The sequence below is a fragment of the Hylobates moloch genome, unplaced genomic scaffold (assembly GCF_009828535.3).
Source record: "Hylobates moloch isolate HMO894 unplaced genomic scaffold, HMol_V3 SCAFFOLD_1, whole genome shotgun sequence".
In the NCBI taxonomy this organism is placed as follows: domain Eukaryota; kingdom Metazoa; phylum Chordata; class Mammalia; order Primates; family Hylobatidae; genus Hylobates; species Hylobates moloch.
This window is the reverse complement of record NW_026652276.1, coordinates 57,764,157-57,785,295: the sequence shown is the minus strand read 5'-3', so window position 1 is coordinate 57,785,295 and position 21,139 is coordinate 57,764,157. Positions and strand designations below refer to the sequence as shown.

The following is a 21,139-nucleotide window of genomic DNA, read 5'->3' as shown; positions in this document are numbered from 1 at the left end:
CTTACACAAAGAGAGAATCAACTGGGTGGGAGGCAGGGTGGGAGGGCACAGCCGGGCTGATGGCTGCCTTGGACCCTTGAAAACCGACCAGAAAGTCTGTCTCCAGGGAACGCTGCAGACCCGGTTCCCTACTTTCCGTGACAAACCCTTTAGTTCGTGTGCAGGAGATTTTTCCATTCAGGTCGCTTCTAGGGCGAACGCTTTTGTTCGCTACCACTCTGTAGTGAGAGAGGAACTAGAGAGGCATGTAAAGCAAGCTCGAGGCAGCAGCGTCTTTGCCGCAAAGCATCCCTTTCCCCTCAGCTTTAGCAATTTAGGAAGAACTGAGGTTCTCAGGGGAGGTGGGGTGAGGGGAATGCCAGGAGGAGGGACATATAAATCAGGAGTCCCTGCTTTTACCCTCTACTCACTTGTACTCGCATCGCCACAACTACCCTCCCCCGAAACTATCATCAACACAAGCACTTACGGTATCTACAAATGTGTGGGAGCAGGGATGGGTGGGGGGCACATTTTCCTTCCTCGCCTTTCTCTAAGACTGAACAGGGTACCAGCCTCCATACCAAACACACATTAAATAACAAAATCAAATAAGCCAAACCCAGGGGATAGTAATTATCTTGAGAAAGAAGCCGCTGCTGGCACCGGCCTGGATTCGCTGCAGTCGGAAGCGGGTGGCTTTCGGTATTGAATTATTAATTTATTTATCCCCCTCGCCCCAACCCCCACGCCAACTGCCAGGCAAGAAATCGCGGCCTCTTCGCTTCGTCTCCGCCCCCACCTTCCAGGAGTCTCCCACTTGGCGGTGGTTGTCGCGTCCCCGGCCCTCTGCGGCAGCGGCGCCGCGCGGGGCGCTCCCACTCGCGCTCGGGCTGGCGCGGCCGCGGGTCCCGGCGGCGGGGTGGGCGGGGGAGGCAGCGGGTGACAGATGTACTCCTCTGACAGCTCTCAGTATCAGCCCAGTGGCTCCCTGCCATTGGCTCAGTGCAATGGACCGGCAACGCCGCTCACTATAATAACACTCATGCCTGCCAGCAGCTGCAACTCCGAGTGCAGGCACCGAGCGCGGGGGATGCTGCCGCCGCCGCCGCTTCTGCTGCCGCGCAGGCGGCTCCCGCAGCCCCGCTCCGCCCGGCCGCCGCGCGGGCACTGACTCCCGCTCGGCTCCAATTCGCCGGCCCGGCCCCCTCCTAGCCTGGAATCCTCCCGCAGGGCTCGTCGTCCCGACGCGAATTAGAAGAGAAACTGAGGAGCGAGAGACTGAGGGAGAGCGCGGCCAGCATGCGGAGGCGGGGGAGCCTCGGCGCGCACCACAGAGGGGTGCAGTGAACCAGTCTCCAGAGGACGTGCCGGGGGCGGCTGCGTGCCCTCGTGGCGGGTCCCCAGCCCACCCTCGCCGGCCCCGGCGCGCTGCGGCTGTGGGCGAGGGGTGCGTGGAAGCGGCGGCTGCGGCGGAGGAGGCGGCGGCTGCCCCATGGAGTGTTACTACATTGTCATCAGCTCCACGCATCTCAGCAACGGACACTTTCGCAACATCAAGGGAGTTTTCCGGGGCCCTCTCAGCAAGAACGGGAACAAAACTCTGGTAATCGCTTCTGTTTTCCTCTCTCTCTCTCTCTCATATTTAAGAGGGCATTTGGAAGATTGAGTTTTTGGAGGTGTTGAGATTCAATTTGGTTTATAATTTACTCATTTATTTATCTGGTGGGCGTGGGGTGAGAATTGGGTGTAGAAAAAGGAAGGGGTCTTAGGGAAGCTGTGATCCATGGCTTTGGTTGACACTTCCACAATGCTCTGGACTCTCTCACCTCACTCCATTAAGCTGAAGATTACCACAGTCTCTCCTTATTTGAAGCAAATGTGTCAACAGGAGCTGTTTAAAGAGAAAAGAAAAGAACTCTAACCCCAAGTTACCCCATAACCTCTTTTGTTTGGCTTAGGAGCCTGAAGGTGAATGAGGATGTGGCTGTCTCTGATGGAGGCAGGGAACCATGTGGCTGGTCACAAGGAGGAAGTGGCGGGATTGAGTGATGGTCTCAGAAAGAGTTTGTATTCCAGCTCTTTCATGAAGGACTGATAGCAAACTTCTCTAGTGAGAAGTTGTCAGTGCTAAGCTTAAGAGAGTACCTCCAGAACCTTATGCTGTCCACTTTCAGTTATTCACTGTAACGTGGTGGTGGATATGTGTGAAACACTATCACCATTTCACCATTAGAGCCACTAGGGAAAACGTGAGGCAGATAGAACCCAGGCAGTTGCTGGAAGGTTCTCACTGGATCAGAGAGCTTCATTTTTCAGGATCCTAGTCGGAAGAGCACTCCTGATTGGTGGGAGAAGATGTGCTGAGCATTGAGATAGTGCAGGATGATTGCTCCTACTTCTCATCCAAATCTCCCTTTAGCTATAAAACCTCCCTGCAGAACCGACTTTCATGTATTGGTATGTTTGGAGAAGTATACACCTCCATAAAGTAAAAAAGAAAGTAGAATAAAGGCCCATTAGGCTTAGTACTGCAAAGAGTAAAAGTAAGGCGGCAATATACAAATGTATGATTCACTGAAGTCCGTGTTTATTAGCAAGCAGCCTCCCTTCCCCTTTCTTACACAGTGGTCACTTAGCCTGAATGAGGAGAGTAGAAGTTTAAGGACAGACTCAAATAGTCTAAAAATAAATATAGCATTCTTGATTGAATTTTCTTTATGTATCTTAAAATATGTTTCTTTATGAATAAAGAAAATATGCTGTGATGTGTGTTTTCCAAGAATGTAAAGTTCTCATCTAAAGTTTTACGTAAATTCTTGATGCATTTAATTTCATTCTTTTTACTTGAATCTCTTGGCTACTTGCTTTCAGCCCACTTAAGACTCACAAAAGCAGGGCTAGTTTGTTTCTTTTATTGTTTTTGTGGATGTGGTTGTTGGTTGTTGTTGAACAAAAGAAAGTGAAAATACTCTTCTGCAGTCTTTAGTAGAGTAGCACAAAGAGCAGTTAGCCAAAGTCTAAAGGAATTACTGAAATTGTTCTGGCCCCACTTAGAGAAGTAAAAAAGGAAGGTAAAATTTTGGGGGAAAAACTTTCAGTTTGAAGAAAGTACACACTGTTTTTTCAGTTAAATTTCACTTACAGTTAAAGGCAAACTTAATGCACAAGATTTCATTTCCATACTTACAATAATGGTGTAGGTGATAAAATGCATAGTGGGGTTTATAGAAAAAAAAAGTTATTTACCAAGCCTCAACTTGTTAAAATTCTATAGGTCTTGATTCTCAAGTTAATCTTAGGTTCTAACAATGGTTGAATTTGCTTATGCGAATGTGTTTGTTGTGTGTTTGGAGTTGGTTCATTCTTTATGACTTATATTTACAAAAGGTAGGTTAAAGTCTAGATTTGCCATTGTAACCTTGTGAGGAAATTGGGTTCTAAAAAGCAGCTATCTAAATGAGATGAATAAACCTAAATATAGACAAACATCAGAAAGAACAAACAAGGATAAAATGGCTTTGAAATAACTCCATAATTATCTTAGTTATGAAAGAGACTTCAGGCACTTCTGAGCTAGTCCTTCCAGATGATTTTAAAACTGCCCAAGTTTGTATTTCCTGTGTATGAGATTTGCACTGACTGAAAAGAAGTAAATTTTCATATATGATGTGAATATATTTGAAACTACTTCTTTACAAGATAATGTATTCATCTATTATATGTGCTTTCTAGATGCCTTCTCATGAGTATTATTATGGAAAATGATGAGATTTATGCCTGTCTTTAAGTATAACAAAAGATTCTAGATCTATTCATAAATGAATGATTTCAATTTTAAAAAGAGCTGTCTGTACTTACCCCAGAATGATTCTTTATAGCACATAGGATGCTATGAGCACTTACATATATGCTAAAACATACTGTCACTTAGAAATAGGAAACTGGATCTAAAACTTCTAAAATTGGCAACTTCGATAAGAAATGCAAACATCATCTTAAAAGGTATATATGCCATATTCTATAAATTTTCAAGTAAGAATTTATGCTTATCATGGTTTTGCAGTTTTATTTTTTATTGTTTAAATGGACAGATAAACTTGTTTGTGTTAATCATGTAAAATGATTTTAATCCCAGTTTTATGGAGTAATAGTTATGATATCTTTCCAACTTTATATTTTAATTTAAAATATTTGAATTTTGCCATTAAAAATCATCACATTTTTGTATTTTGAATTGTGTACCAAGTTCTAAGGATTTTGATACTATCGCAAATGTTTTTTTTTCTTACTTCGGGGAAGTGCAACTTTAAACATAAAATTATTCAGCGAAAAGGTACTTTGATTACTCCATGACTTTTTAGTTAGTTTCTGTCAATAGATACTTAATGGCTATTTGAGAATTTTTAAAATTCAAATTTAGAAAATAATTTTATAATATTCAAAAAAGTCACAGGATTAATTTAAGTTAGCCTGTAACTGTTAACACAGTCTTCTTTTATGAATTAGATGTTACTTATAGAATAACCAGGGTAATTCATATTTTAGTGCCAGTGATTAATTGCTTTAATCCTAAATCCAGAATGTAATCCTACCATTCATATTGAGAAGATAGTCAAAATATATAATCCCTTCTATAGGTCGTATTATATCACCCAAACATAAAATTTTGGAAAATAAAACAACAACATTCTTGAAGACTAAGCCTCTTGTTAATGTTGACCCTATTTATGAGCTTTTAAATATATTCCTTTTGCCAATTATAATGAAAAATATATAAATTTTCATTTTGCAATGTCTTACAAGCAAAAAGAAAGGTCAGCCTATTTATCATGATTTCTGTTAAAAGCTGCAACATATCTGTGACATAGTTTTAATTTCATGGAACAAGAAATAAGTGAATATTTAATAGTTCTCCAGAATATTTCTGGATAAGTTACAGGGCTTAACAGAAAAGAATAAAGTTTATCTTCCATCTAATCTCATTCTTTTTATCTAGATTTTCCTAATTAATGATTGTGTAAGCAATTGCTTACTGAATAAAGACATTTGGTACATCTTTTTTTGCAATTGATTTACAAAGTTTGTCTTAATTATATATTTAAATAAATACAGAATATTTTGTATACTACATATTTAACATGGAATTTAAATATTCATTTAATCACTTTAATATGTAATTTGGGATTTGTCTTGGGAAACTTGGAAATCATTACTAATTTGTTCATTACATTCTGTTAGTTGGTCAGCATTTTAGTATCTCATAATAACATTATATCTATTTCACTGACTATGGAATTCAAAAGAGTCAGTGATAGTTTTGAGGTCATACGGTGAGTCAATATTATCAAGCAGATTTCCTGACTCCAGACATATTTCCTTTATAATTTATATGCTAAAATATGGAATATCTAGAGATCATTATGATAATATGATTAAGAGATGGTATTGTGTTATCTGGTTGAAGGCACTTTACTTTTCCAGTTGTCTACAGATATGGATAAATAGTGCCAGATTCACAGAATAATTTGATTAAATTTGTTTTACTACTCATCCTCCATATGCAAATATCATTCAGTTCTGTCGGACCTAAAGGCCTTGTTTCTTCTAGGCTGCCCTCGATTTCTAATATATGAAATACTATGTTAGGCAAGAAAAGAAATGTTAATTTACTAATCGGTTCACAAAATATTCGTTATTTAGTTCATTCAAATTTATCGAGGTGCCTCAATTACAAAGCACTGTTCTAGGCACCACAGGCTCTGTATTATGCACTAAATAATACATGCTAAGGAGCATTTTGGGCTGCTCTTGTTCATTTTGAATCTGTTAAAAATTATTCACACCTTTTGACATGTTTGTACGTTTCTTGTCACTCAGGACGTTGTCATGTGTGTTAATTTTGAAAAACCTGAAAAAATTCTGTGTTATTTCCCTTGTGTATATAGGAACACACTAAAATTCGGCAGGCTTTTGAAGCACTATTTGGCCTTTTGTTTTAGTTTTCATTATTGAATATAACTTATTTTTCATATAATTCCCTTGAACATTTTCTAAATCTCTTGGAGAATGTAATTTAAAAGGCTTCTCATCGAAACCCATTTAGGTGGCACTTTAAGAGTGTGCATGTAAGACTAAAGAGATCAATTGGCGAATTGGTGCTGTTGGAAAAGTTATTATTTTTAGGTTAATGTCCTCAAGAGAGCTCAGGGGTGAGGGTGGATTAGGGTGATATCCTAATATATCTTCATACCTTCCCACTTTATAAACTTCTTCACACAAGCAGTCCAATTATATATTCTTCCAAATTTCATTTAAACTTATATATTCAATATTAAAGACCATCTTGTGTCTCAATTTTCTGAACTTAAGGTGTCATATATTCTTGTTCTGTTGGTTTTGAATTCTAGTGAAACTTTACTACATGTCCTTTTTCAGAACACATTATTCTAGTATGGAAAATAACTGATATTGAATTATTGTTGTAACACAAACATGCAAGCAGTATTTTAAGGCAAATGTCAAATAATATTCATAATTACCACATACTTTTGTTAATTCATTAAATATTGATTTATGTTAGATAGCTGAAATTTGAATAGTGACATAATGTCTTGACTTCTCACTTCTGCACCAAATAGTTTCAGGTTATGGATGACTGCAATCACATTTTTTTTTTTTTTTTTTTGAGACGGAGTCTCGCTCTTTTTGCCCAGGCTGGAGTGCAGTGGCGCCATCTCGGCTCACTGCAAGCTCCGCCTCCCGGGTTCACGCCATTCTCCTGCCTCAGCTGGGACTACAGGCGCCCGCCATCGCGCCAGGCTTTTTTTTTTTTTTTTTGTATTTTTAGTAGAGACGAGGTTTCACCGTGTTAGCCAGGATGGTCTTGATCTCCTGACCTTGTGATCCGCCCGCTTCGGCCTCCCAAAATGCTGGGATTACAGGCGTGAGCCACCGCGCCCGGTCACATTTTTAATGAAAATACAGATCAGCGAGAATTTCAGGGATGACCTAGTCTAGAGGTTTAATGGAATTATATTCAGGGCCAAATTCGGGCTGCCAAATTAGTTTGTTTAGTGTGCACAGTGTTTTAAAATACTTGTGTTGAAATGAAGTTGGAAGAAGACACTTCTCCGTTTTCCACTGTCTACACTACATTCTGTTGCTATGTAGGCTATTCACTTACTTACGTTACTTTCCTGACCATTGAAGGCGCTTCAGTTTTCCATACCTTGCTTAGTTCAAGGACCGAAGTTTACCTATGTGGAGATAGAAATATTTCTATCGTAATATTTTCTTCTGTAGTACCTGTTTGCCGTATATTGGTTGAACTGAATTAGCAGTATTCTCCAGGTCAAATATCTAGGATCTCTATCATAATAAGAAATATACAGGGATTTCAGAGTGATAAATTTTTGCATTTTAAAATTGCAAACTTTTACTTAGGCTACTGGTGGTTTTGGCATTTTGCTGTTGTTTTTGACCTCAAAAAATTAATTTAGAATGTAATTTTATTCTTTAATATATACTTAAATAAACATGTTACGTTTATATACCATTTTTGGGAAATGGTTTATTAAAAGTATTATACAAAGTGTAAATCATATTTAAATACTTGTAGTAATGATATAGCATTGAAATAATTTCCTATCGTGTTCATTTAACTGAGATAGCACTGTTGAAGCGACTTGCTGTTAGGATCTTGAGTAATCCTTCCGAAAAAAGATAGCAGTTATAATCTATGGTGTACTGCAACAAAAATTTATAAAGAAATTACTTATATCTGTTTATCATATTTTTATATTGCTAACCACAATAATAAATATAATTGTGTTAGTTTCCCTTCCTAGATATTTTAACCTAAGCCATTTGATCTGTTTTATCTCATTCTAAATTATCTACTGTATCTGAGAAAATGTTACAATACATAGAAGGACCTTCATATCCATGGGTTCTAATTCATGGATTCAACCACTGTGGATACTTTGAGTATCTCAAATACTCTAAAAAGAAAAAACGCACATTGTATTTGTACTTAACATGTGCAAACATTTTTTTTCTTGCCATTATTCCCTAAATAATACAGTATAAAAACAGTTTACACAGTATTTACATTTTACTGGGCATTAGAAGTAATCTAATCTCCAGATAATTTAAAGAATAAGGCAAGATGTTCATAGACTATATATAAATACTACACCATTTATATAAGGGACTTGAGAATCTGTGGATTTTGATATATATCCTAGGGGGATCTTAGAACCACTTCCCCATGGATATGCAGAGATAACTGTGTACTGTATTATGATAGTGTCTCCAAGTAGCCATGATTCATTAATTTTATAAATGTATTACAGTACACTTCCTATTACAGTATAAGATTAAGAGGAGTAATAAATAATTAAAATTCAATCATGGTTGTCAAAGTAAACAAAGTCCATTACCTGAGGTATTACTCTGAATTCTTTCATAATGGTTTAGCACCATTAGAAGAAAGTTATATACTTTTCTAAATGTAACTAAATTTAATATACTGACTGTTTATGAGGTCAATGCTGTGTTCAAATTGTAAGAAAACATTTTTTCTTAAATAGTATTAGAAAAATTGCCTGTATTAAACATGATGGCTAGTTTTATGTGTCACCTACAATAGTAGCGGTATTAGTCGATTCTCACACCGCTATAAAGATATTACCCGAGACTGGGTAATTTATAAAGGAAAGTTTAATTGACTCACATTTCCACATGGTTGGGGAGGCCTCAGAAAACTTACAATCATCGTGGATGGTGAGGGAGAAGCAAGGACCTTCTTCCCATGGTGGCAGGAGAGAGAAGTGCAAATGGGAAATGCCAGATGCTTATAAAATTATCAGATCTAGTGAGAGCTCACTTACTATCACGAGAACAGCATGGGGGAAACTTCCCCTATGATCCAGTCACTTCCCTCCCTCAACACCTGGGGATTACCATTCAAGATGAGATTTGGGTGGGGACACAGAGCCAAATCATATCACATAGCCAGTTATTTAATCAAATTCTAATGTAGGTATAGCTATGAAGGTATTTTGTAGATACACTTAATTTTCACAACCAGTTGACACTTTAAGTAAAGGAGATTACTCTTGATGATGTGGTTTGGCCTGATAACCAGCTGAAAAATCTAAGAGCAGAAACTGAGGCTTTCTGGAGAAAAAATTCTACCTGAAAACTTCTGTAACAACTCCTACCTGAGGTTCCAGCCAGTAGGCCATGCCTTCACATTTAAGATTTACCAGCTCCTGCAATCACTGAGTCAGTTTGTTAAAATAAATCATATGTGTGTCTACACACACACACACACACACACACACACATACAGACACACACACACATATCATATTGTTCCTATGTTTCTGGAGAACCTTAACTGATACAGTGAAAATCAGTTTATAATATTTCTTTTATAATGAGCTAACTGTTTGAAATGTAAATCTCCTTTGGATTTAATAGGAAATAGATGCATTGATGTTGATAACTATATAGGTTTAAAATTGATAGAACTGATTGTGGAATGTTTCTGCTATTTTATATACAGGTTTACAATAACTTTATCTGAAATGTTTGCCTGGATTACAATTTCTCTCTCTCAATCAACACACCTCAAGCATCTAAAACAACCTCTATGTAAAATGGAATTATTCTTATCTGTTCAACCCCAACAGCTTACCAGACATGTTTATTGTACTTGAAGAAAGTCAAGCTCTCTCTAAATTAGATGAAATATTGTATTAGTCTATTCTCATGCTGCTATAAGGACATATCTGAGACTAGGTAATTATAAAGGAAAAAGGTTTAATTGACTCATAGTTCTGCATGTCTGGGGAGACCTCAGGAAACTTACAATCATGGCAGGAAGGGAAGCAAACACACCTTTCTTCACATGATGGTGGGAAGGAGAAGAGCCGAGTGAAGGGAGAGAAAAGCCCCTTATAAAACCATCAACTCTCCTGAGCACTCACTGTCTTGAGAACAGCATGAGGGTAACTGCCTCCATGATTCAATTTCCTCCCACCAGGTCCCCCCAACCTTCCACCCTCATGACATGTGGTGATTATGGGAACTACAATTCTAGATCAGATTTGGGTGGGGATACAACCAAACAATATCAAATATCTTTTAAAGTTAATTTCAAAAGTTTATACTTTGTTAGCCTGAATTTAAGCAAATGAGCTTTAAATTGAGGTACGTAAAATGAAGGACGTTCATTTTACAAAACAAAAATGTCTTCATGAAATATACAAAATATGTACAGAGTTATGTCAATGTCCACCAGCCAGAAATACAAGGACACAACTCTAGTTGAACCAAGTTAGGAACATTGGTATTTGTTGAAACAAGGTTAACTGCACACCATGGAGAGCCTTGATGCATCTCTTGAAGAGAGTATAAGGGGTAGTTATTTAGGATTTGGGATTGTGTGAGGTGTATTTTCCGGACAGTTTGCTAAAACATTGTTTAATTCTGGATTGGATACTGTGATAAAGAAAAGACAATTCCATATTGGGTATCTTAGGACTTTCTATCTAGGAGCAAAGAGAAACAAAATGGGGGTAGGGCTGTAATTGGTGGAAAAGCAGCTTTCCTCATAATGGCTGGCAGAGGGAGATGTTGGATAACAAAAACAGTGATTTTGGTAATGTATGTGCTCAAATGTGATTGTGGAGTGGACTTGTTATTGTTAAGCTCCATCATAGTCATAGAGTGACCTTGTCTGACGTTAGTGTATCGTGAAACTGTTTATATTTGACAAGAGAATACTATGCCTCACTTTTAGATCCAGACAAGATACTACCCATCAGTTCTTGAGAGCTGCTTTTTCCTTTCTCAGATATGACCATGAGATGGATGGTTGCAAGAGAGGGAAGGAGGACAAGCTTATAAGAGAAGATTATTTCAGGGACATGAGATCCAAGGCTGAGAACTTTTAGGAATGAGGTAGGTGTCAAGATGGAGCAAAGAGGGCTTGTGCCACATATTACCACATTAGTATAAGGGGTTTGGAAGATAAAACATCCACCTCTGGAGAGAGATACAGGGTAAATAGTGTTTTCAGGAGAAACAGGCTTCACTTAGAGCAAAAAAAAAGAAGTTTAACTTCAGTGAAAAGTTTGAATCTACAGAATTTTTTTGATAACAGACACTTACGAATTCAAGGAGGACATAGTCCAAGAGTTTTAGGATATGTGGAAATATAGAGATTTGTGTCAGAAAAGAGGATGTAACCTGGCCATATGGAGAATGAAGTTCAGGTAATGAGGAAGAATTTGGGAGTTCTGGGTTTCTTGTGGTGAACAATGTCACTGGAGATACAGGGTAGGATAACATTGGTTCTGACAATCATACTATTGGTAGTAGCAGCAATGGAGTGGTGGCGGGAAACAGATAGAGGATTGTTTGGGCAGCACTCAGAATTTTGGGGCTGACCATTGACTACTGCTGTGACACTGAATTATGCATGACCCTTTCTCTGAGCTTCAGAGTTCTCTCCTGACTCCTGTTGAAGTGTTCTGACAGAGAGTCGTGATTACTCCTAGTGCACAGACTTTCTCCCAGATTCAGCCACTAGGAGTTAAAATTATTAACAACAATTTAAAAATTAACTCTTTGCCTTTGATTGGGCTTCCATAACAAATTAATATAGACTGGGTGGCTTAAACAACAAATACTTATTTCTCAGAATTCTGGAGTCTGAGAAGTCCAAGATCAAGTTCCTAGCTGATTCCATGTCTGGCGAGGACCTGCTTCCTGGTTTGCATGTGGCTGTCTTCTCATAGTATTCTCACATGATGGAGGACAGAGAGGGAGATTAGTTACTGTGTCTCTTCTTATAAAGGAAGTAATTGCACATATGAGGGTTCCATCCTCATGACCCAATTATCTCCCAAAGGCTTCATCTAATACCATCACATTGGGAGTTAGGATTTCAGCATATGTATTTTGGGGGATACAGAAGTCCCATTTATAGCACCCATCTATATTGTCTTGTTTGTGCCCCTCAGACAGGAAACACCTAAAGAATGAAAAGTAGAGGCCTGTGGTGTGAAATATGTCCCCCAGAAGCTCATGCGTTGAAAAAACTTTGTCCCCACTGCAGCAGTGTTGATAGGTGGGACATTTGGGAGATGATTGGGTCATAAGGGCTCTGCCCTCATGAATGGAGTAATTCATTCATAGGTTGATAGATTAATGGTCTATCTAGGGAGGGTGTTTATTATTAAAAAAGATGGATCTGTTATAAAAATCAATTTGGCTGTTACTCGTAAGTCCGCTTGCAATGTGATGCCCTGAGCTGCCTCTGGACTCTGCAGAGAGTCCCCACCAGTAAGAAGCTTGTCATCAGATACAGTCCAAATCCTTTACCTTGGATATTCCAGCCTTGACAACTGTAAAAAATAACTTTTTTAATGTATCATCCAGTCTCAACTATTCTTTTATAGCAACAGAAAACAGAATAAAACATCAGCGTGAGTAAGTTTTGTTGCAAAGACTTTAGAAAAAGTCTGAAACTCTGGGAGTTGCCAAAGACTTTTAGATTGGTTATAGAAAGCAGGATATTTGAAGTCAATAAGTTAATAGGAAGGAAGTGAGACTAGTTGCAGAAAAAGAATGGGTTTAATGAGAAGTGTGTAGTGATTTCTTTTTTTACAACTGGTCAAGGACAAAAAGATGGAATTAAATGTAGATTCTGTCTTTGTTTAGTAAAAATGTCTCAAGTGGCATAATCTAGTGGCCCCCAAGAAAGTATCAATGGAAATACTGTAAAATTACGTTTGTGTTACCTCCTTCAAAAGGTTATATTAGCAAAATACCACTCCCTGGTGAAGACACTCAATGTCTGGACAATGTACATTTAAAGTTGAGAAGAAAATGACTGCTTTCACTCCAGAATTGTGTTCTTGCACCCAATTTAGCAAGAAAGTCTACTACAACCAGTCACTTGTGTTATGACCTGGGTAAAGTTCACCTCTCTCCCTGTCAGTTGTGTTATCTTTAGATAAAGGATATGATAATAAAATTAACTATGTATGGATTTACATAATTTGGACACTATTACTATTGAACCATGTCAACATTTCCTTTTTTTTCTCAGTGTCTTAGCCTGTTTGAGCTGTTATAACAAAATACCACTGATTGAGTAGCTTACATACAACAGAAATGTATTTCTCACAGTTCTAGAGGCTGGGAATTCCAAGATTAAGGTGCCAATTTGGTGTCTGGTGACAGCTTACTTCCTTATAGTCAGACTTCTTCCCATGTGGGGGAAGTGGGCAAAATAACTCTCTAGGCCTCTTTTATAAGGGCACTAATCTGTTATGAGGGTGAGGTTCTCGTGACCTAATTACCTTCCAAAGTCCTCATCTCTGATACCATCACATTGGGGCTTAGAATTTCAACATATACTTTTTTTTGGGGGGGTGGGGCAAACATTCAGAACATTGCTCTTAGCTTACCTGTGGCATTTCTTACATATTTACCCATAGCCCAAGAATGCATAAAATCTTAAATATGTGCTGAGCCCTAAATATTTTAGGTTATGAAGACCTGAAAATCATAAGGAAACCCTCAGATATCAGTCATTGCTGTGACTCATAAAGTTCACGAAACAATGGGAAGCTTGCTCTTTTGGGAAGCTTAGAAATTCTTTTAATTCTCTTCAATAATAATTTTAATAGCTGTAATTCCCTTGCAATGTCTTCTAGATTACTGAAGTTCTGATGTTACAAAATTAATATTTACACTAGGGGGCGACATAACATTTCCTCTTCTTTTCAAAACGACAGGCATAGTAATCAACCATAGATTAATAACATTGTCAAATATACTTATCACAATTTTATTAGCAAAGAGTCACTTTAAATTTTATTAGCCAGAAAGTCAATATAAGAAGGCAACATGGGGGTGATGTGTTTGCTGTGTACTTAATTTGTATACTTCACCTAGTAATTATTTTTGGCCATTATCTATTTCAGTCACATGTGATACATGGAAAAGATACTGCTGACATAGAGTTGATGGCCAATTATATCTTCCTTAGATGTCACTCTTGGCTGTAAAAGTATCAGTCTTCCTATTGAAGATGATGTTTTTAGGGTTTTTTAGTTTCTTAAACCTTTTATGATTCTTAATACCTAATTTGCTTTAATGTCATAGCTAATTAATCATTAAATTTGATTGAAATGTTCAGGGAGTACATTATTAACCAAAATAAAGGTCGACTGTGATGATAGTTACTTGCTGAAAGAATACCTAAAATATGAAATAATATGTGAAATTTTGAAAATTATTTCTTATTTTCATGATTGCCATAAGCGATATTATATAAATAGAAAAAAAAGTTGAAAAATATCTGAGATCCAAATTTTCAATCTTTATTAAAATTTAATGGAATTTTCTTCATAACAATTGGTATTATATTTCTAGGGAAATAGTACAGATTGTATAAAATTATACAAACTTTTCTATTTGTATTACCAATCACTGGGAAATTACTGGTTCAACATGAAAGATGTAATTTTTTTTTTTTTTTTTTTTTTTTTTTTTGAGACGGAGTCTTGCTCTTGTCGCCCAGGCTGGAGTGCAGCGGTATGATCTTGGCTCACTGCAACCTCCGCTTCCCGGGTTCCAGCAATTCTCCTGCCTCAGCTGAGTAGCTGGGATTACAGGCTCCCATCACCAAGCCCGGCTAATTTTTGTATTTTTAGTAGAGACGGGGTTTCTCCATGTTGGTCAGGCTGATCTTGAACTTCTTACCTCAGGTGATCTGCCCACCTTGGTTTCCCAAAGGATATAATTTTTATGGATGAGGACTTAAAGTAGTTGATGTTATGATACATACTGTTACTCAAAAACACACAAAGCTGTTTCACAGGTAGACTGATAGTAATAGAATTTCAGATGGAGTTTATTACTTATTGCTGTCCTGAAGAGCCACATTGAAGACAATCTATTTCCATATTATTTCACAGTAAAGGGTTAATTAGGTAAATAATAATAATAAATCAAAACACACAGATCTTTGTGCATCAGCTAGCATTATGTAAGCTCAATTTGATTAAGAAACATTTGGAGACTGAGGATGTTGTTTCCTTATATGATACCACAATTTAACTCACATATGATATTGTATGAACGATTATTTGCCTTTCAGGCATCGAACATGCCAACTATTTTGACACATTAGCAAGGTGCTGATATAATTCTACGAAGTATAGAAATTGTGTAGAGTATGAGACACTCTCTTTTCTCTTTTATCCTTTTTTCCTTCATAAAATAAGGGCAATATCTATTCACAGGCTCAAGGCAAAACAGACATGCACATGTGGAACAAAATCATTCATATTCTCTCTCTCTGTCTGCCCCACTTCCTCCCACTCACTCTCTTGCTCTCGCTGTCTCACTACACACCATAGTAGTAGAGGGTGCTGTTATTTCAGTTTCAGCCTGTCTGAATGTTTGTTTCTCCTGAAGTCCACAGAATTCTACTAGCATCTTTAGCCATGGCCAGAAATGTAAATAATTCATTTGAAAAGTAAGAACTTTCTGGCCGACCAATATAATACCAGAGATCTGAAAATCATGTTAGTGAGATTTGGCAAAACCTGAAGTAACTCAGTGGTCAAAGTTCCACTGGACGGACAGTCCTACAAATTAAAAATAAATAAAAAGAAAGAGATGGGGGTAAGGGGAAAGAGAAATTCATTAATTCTTCTAAGGCAGTAAGAAGCTAATATAAGCTAACATAGTTGATATAAGAATAATTGGTGCTACAAAGAGGATAAAATACCTAGGAATACAACTTACAAGGAATGTGAAGGACCTCTTCAAGGAGAACTACAAACCACTGCTCAAGGAAATAAGAGAGGACACAAACAAATGGAAAAATATTCCACACTCATGGATAGGAAGAATCAGTAGTATGAAAATGGCCATACTGCCCAAAGTAATTTATAGATTCAGTACTATCCCCATCAAGCTACCACCGACTTTCTTCACAGAATTAGAAAAAACTATGTTAAATTTCATATGGAACCAAAAAAGCCTGTATAGCCAAGACAATCCTAAGTAAAAATAACAACGCTGGAGGCATCATGCTACCTGACTTCGAACTATACTACAAGACTACAGTAACCAAAACAGCATGGTACTGGTACCAAAACAGATATACAGACTAATGGAACAGAATAGAGGCCTCAGAAATAACACCACACATCTACAACCATCTGATCTTTGACAAACCTGACAAAAACAAGAAATGGGGAAAGGATCCCCAATTTAATAAAGGTGTTGGGAAAAATGGCTAGCCATATGCAGAAAACTGAAACTGGACCCCTTTCTTACACCTTATACAAAAATTAACTCAATATAGATTAAAGATTTAAACATAAGACCTAAAACCATAAAAAACCCTGTAAGAAAACCTAGGCAATACCATTCAGGACCGAGGTATGGGCAAAGACTTCATGTCTAAAACACCAAAAGCAATGGCAACAAAAGCCAAAATTGACAAATAAGATCTAATTAAACTAAAGAGCTTCTGCACAGCAAAAGAAACTATCATCAGAGTGAACAGGCAATCTACAGAATGGGAGAAATTTTATGAAATCTATCCATCTGACAAAGAGCTAATATCCAGAATCTCCTGGCATTATTAATAATGACACTGCCTTTAACTCTCACAATTAATTTGGATGATAACTTATGTGGTAACCCTGCTAAATAAAAAATAAAAATTACCATAGTAACAGGAAGTTAAACAAATTCACAAGAAAAAACAAACATCCCCATCAAAAAGTCGGCAAAGGATATGAACAGACACTTCTGAAAAGAAGACATTTATGTGACCGACAAACATATGAAAAAAAGTTCATCATCCCTGGTCATTAGAGAAAGGCAAATCAAAACCGCAATGAGATACCATCTCATGCTAGTTAGAATGGCAATCATTAAAAGTCAGGAAACAACAGATGCTGGAGAGGATGTGGAGAAATAGGAATACTTTTACACTGTTGGTGGGAGTGTAAATTAGTTCAACTATTGTGGAAGACAGTGTGGTGATTCCTCAAGGATCCAGAACCAGAAATACCATTTGACCCAGCAGTCCCATTACTGGATATATACCCAGAGGATTATAAATCATTCTACTATAAAGACACATGCACACATATGTTTATTGCGGCAGTGTTCACAATAGCAAAGATTTGGAACCAACCCAAATGCCAATCTATGATAGACTAGATAAAGACAATGTGGCACATATACACTATGGAATACTATGCAGCCATAAAAAAGGATGAGTTCATGTCCTTTGCAGGGATATGGATGAAGCTGGAAACCACCTAATGTAGGTGATGGGTTGATGGGTGCAGCAAACCACCATGTCACATGTATACCTATGTAACACACCTGCACATTCTGCACATGTATCCCAGAACTTAAATTATAATAATAAAGAATAATTGGGTGATGGCACATCCAAGTTTACCAAAGATAGTCCCAGTTTATGCTGTTGTCCTGGCATTATTAATAATGACACTGCCTTTAACTCTCACAATTAATTTGGATGATAACTTATATGATAACACTGCTAAATAAAAAAAAAATTACCATAGTAACAGGAACCTACTTGAAATGATGCCTCTTTTTCTATTCTGGCTTGAATTCTGCATTCTTTGAGGATTTGTAGACTCATGACAGAATCCTATCTACAGATAATGTATTTCATATGATTTTTGGCTATTTTTTAACAATCTCAAGCCCAATAATAGGCAGTGATATAAGGAATGTAGTTACTTTCTCCCCACTTTCTGGCAAGTTAAGTTTAGCCACCTAATACAAGAAGGGACATTCAGAGGTAGGATGGCACAAAGACACAGGGTCCACTGGAGATCACTGGAAGCAGCTGCAGCAGGGTTAAGAGAAGGGAGTCCTAGCGAGTCTTCAGTCACCATACACTAACATCATCAGTGAAAAGTTCCTGGGCCTGAAGAGCCAGCTATGTTGTTCCTAGCTGACTATTTTAAGTGAAAGAACTTGGCCCAAGCATTGACCGTTTTGGTTCCTCAATAAGCCTGATTCAACAGGGTCACCTTTGAATCTGTCCTCCACCTTTCCAATAAACCTATTTTATGCATCATTCAGTAAGTTAATTTTTTGTTGTTGTTGTTGAGAAACATGACTAGATTTAGGAAAAATGTAGAATTTTATTTTATCTTTTTCAATGTTTTCTGGGTTTTCCATAGTTTTCGCGTGTTTCACACCTTCCTTTGCTTCCCACCATTCCCCTTTCTATTTAGAACTAGAGAGATCTGAGTTTGAATTCTAGCTGTGTAACCTGAGTCAGTTGTGTAACCTCTTTTGTTTCTGTTTCTTTGTCTGTGAATAGCAAAAACTACAATTAACCTTAGTCCCTGCTGTACACCAAATATTATCTTGAACATATTATGCATATTATATGTAATTACTACTGAAATGCTCTAAGATGCCTATGTGTGAATGGCATTGTTGTAAAGATTAAATAATATCAGGGAAGTGTCTGCTTCGGTGTCTGGCATATAATAAAAGCTATTATTTTTACAATTATTGCCATCTTATAGAAGAGTTATCGTTCGTCCCTTCCAAGGCTAATAAATGGACGTGTGCTTATCAGTCAGAATGTAAGAGCTGCGGAATAAATAGGGAATAGGTGCTTTAGGGAGTCTAGGGAAATAAAGGTCAAGGAATTATTCATAAAACTTAGTACCCATATATAGCCTATAAGTAGATTCCCTAGTTTATTCTATGCAGGAAAATAAAGTTCTATGGAGCACAGATTCCAAAACTAATTGGTCATAAATATCACCTGAAAGTTTAGAAAAATGTAACATCATGGACCTCGTTTCATAGGTACTAAATCTTAGTATCTGTGGGTACGGTGCAGGAATCTAGCTTTCCTAAGTGCCCTCAGACAACTCTTGCTGTTCTAGGATAAAATACGTGTGGTTTGGCTTCAGTGGGCATGTTCCTAAAGAATGTTTGGATGTCACACATTCATATTTAGTATGAGAGATGAGGTCCTCCCTTCATCATTTTCTTAGGTTCTCTTCTCTCCGCTCCTTACCCTCCCATCACCTACAATAAATCTTTTAGAAAATTAGCTATACATTTGTTTCATTATAAAAAAGAAAGAAGATAAATTTAAAAAACTTGAAAAAACTGTAGTTATAGTTAAAGGACATAATTTTAAAATTTAATAGAATCTAACATCTATAGAATGGATGGAAATGTAAGACTACTTTGTAAGCACAATAAATCTAGTTCTAGGTTAAGCTTCATGAGAAAATTTAGTTAACTTGGCCAATTTCCTTTTCAACGATGCTTTAATAGTTTATGTAGAAATTAGGTATAATAATGCATTCATAGTATTGAATAATTTTCAATGTATGCTGTTTTTTAAAACCATTGTGTTGAATAACAAAGCAAATGATTGAGACAATAAATTTGTTTAAACATCATGTAATTTGAAAAATTAAAAAGCCATAAAAGTAAATAGCTTTTTGAATAGCAGAACAAATGCAAGGTGTTTTTACAAAAAAGTATAAGATTTAACAATTGAGAACTTGGATTTATAAATAAAATAACTTATTCCAATTATTTTATTTTAAAATATGGTATAGGTACTCAAGTCATTTTTGGATATATGGAACTTTCATCATTGCTTAGAATTTTTACTTATATTGTGATTATGATGCCTTAGGAATCAATTCTACATTAATAATTTTGTGGTTAAGTCAATTATTTAATATAGTTTTATAAATATTCTAAACGCCTTTGGTTAATCTTCTCTAAATCATATTTTCAAATCATTAAAATAAATCAACAAGTTTAAATTAATTTCTCACCTATTGAGCACTTATTCTTTGTTAGGTCCATCGATAAAAATATACATAAAATATGTCAAACATTGCAGCAACTATTTAATTTGATATTATTATAATTGCCATTTTACAAATGAGAAAACTTAGTGTTTAGAGGTTACATATTATCCAAGGTCATCTATGTTGTCTTTAATTTATACATGTCTTGTGGGCACTAGAGAATGGACAAGAATACTAAGACTTTAACATATGTATGTTTATATTTATTCCATTGTGTTTAGTTTATCTCACAAGTAATGAATAATATGCATTCTCATATCCTAGAAAATATGGCTGTGCCCAGTTATTGAGATTAGAATTAGGAAACACATTTATAAATCATTCAATGTTGCCTCCAAATATCATGGTTTAATTTGCAAAAATAATTTGCTCTTTCATTTATTTGTTTTTCTATTTTTGGTATAAACATCTGGATACTTAATTGAAATTGGCATTATTGCCTATTTATTAACTTACCAAAAAGTTTTCAACAAAGACATTTTCAGATTTGTTTTTCTCCTTATTACAGGTAATTGAACAGAAGCTAGTCAATTAGATTATATGAGCACGAAGTAGCGTGTTTCATGTCCATTATATATTGCACCTAGATAGGAAAAAAGATTATTTAATAAAAGATATGATTTTGGTAAAATTCACGTGTTAAAATATTTTTCTAGTACAGTTAGGTCTCCATATCCACAGGTTTCACAGGGCCTACCATGGAATGTTAGCATCCTTGGATTTTGGTATCGCTGGGATTCCTGGAACCAAACCCCCTGTAAACCTAGGGACAACTGTGTCAATTCATGCTGCAATTTTCTCCCAGCTTTTAAAACTTCCTAGTTCTGAAACCTTCTATATACTAACTATTAAGATTAATAAAACTTCTCACATTAAATAAAGAATTATTTGCAGGCTGTTTATACCTGGAAGTGCACCACCATTTTCTGGAATATATTATTGTTTCTTCCATTTAAAGGAATAAGATAAGCAAAGCTGCCCATTTTCTAATTACTGGGCTTTGCAGTACACATTTATAGAGACTGGCTTTCAGCTAAGACAGTTCATAACGTGTAAGTTATGCTTCCATCTTTTCAGAAACTATTTTCAGGGAGAGTATAAGAAGATAAAAAGATCGGGGGCCTTTTAATATATTTTTTGGTAAGATACTGATACATCTAAACTTATTTTCTACTAATTGCTGGCTTTGCTGCAGGGAGTGGGAGCAG

The 21,139-nt window shown here is 36.7% G+C and overlaps 1 protein-coding gene across 1 annotated transcript in view; it reads left to right on the top strand.

Moving 5' to 3' along the window:
* The first annotated feature begins 985 nt into the window (after window positions 1-985).
* The window catches only part of ZNF804A (zinc finger protein 804A), a 352,266-nt gene continuing 332,112 nt past the window's right edge, over window positions 986-21,139 (top strand). Inside the window, exon 1 of the mRNA XM_032755205.2 lies at window positions 986-1,585. Within this exon, the coding sequence (XP_032611096.1) occupies window positions 1,475-1,585 (111 nt within the window). The 5' untranslated portion in view covers window positions 986-1,474. The remainder of the gene's footprint in view (window positions 1,586-21,139) is intronic.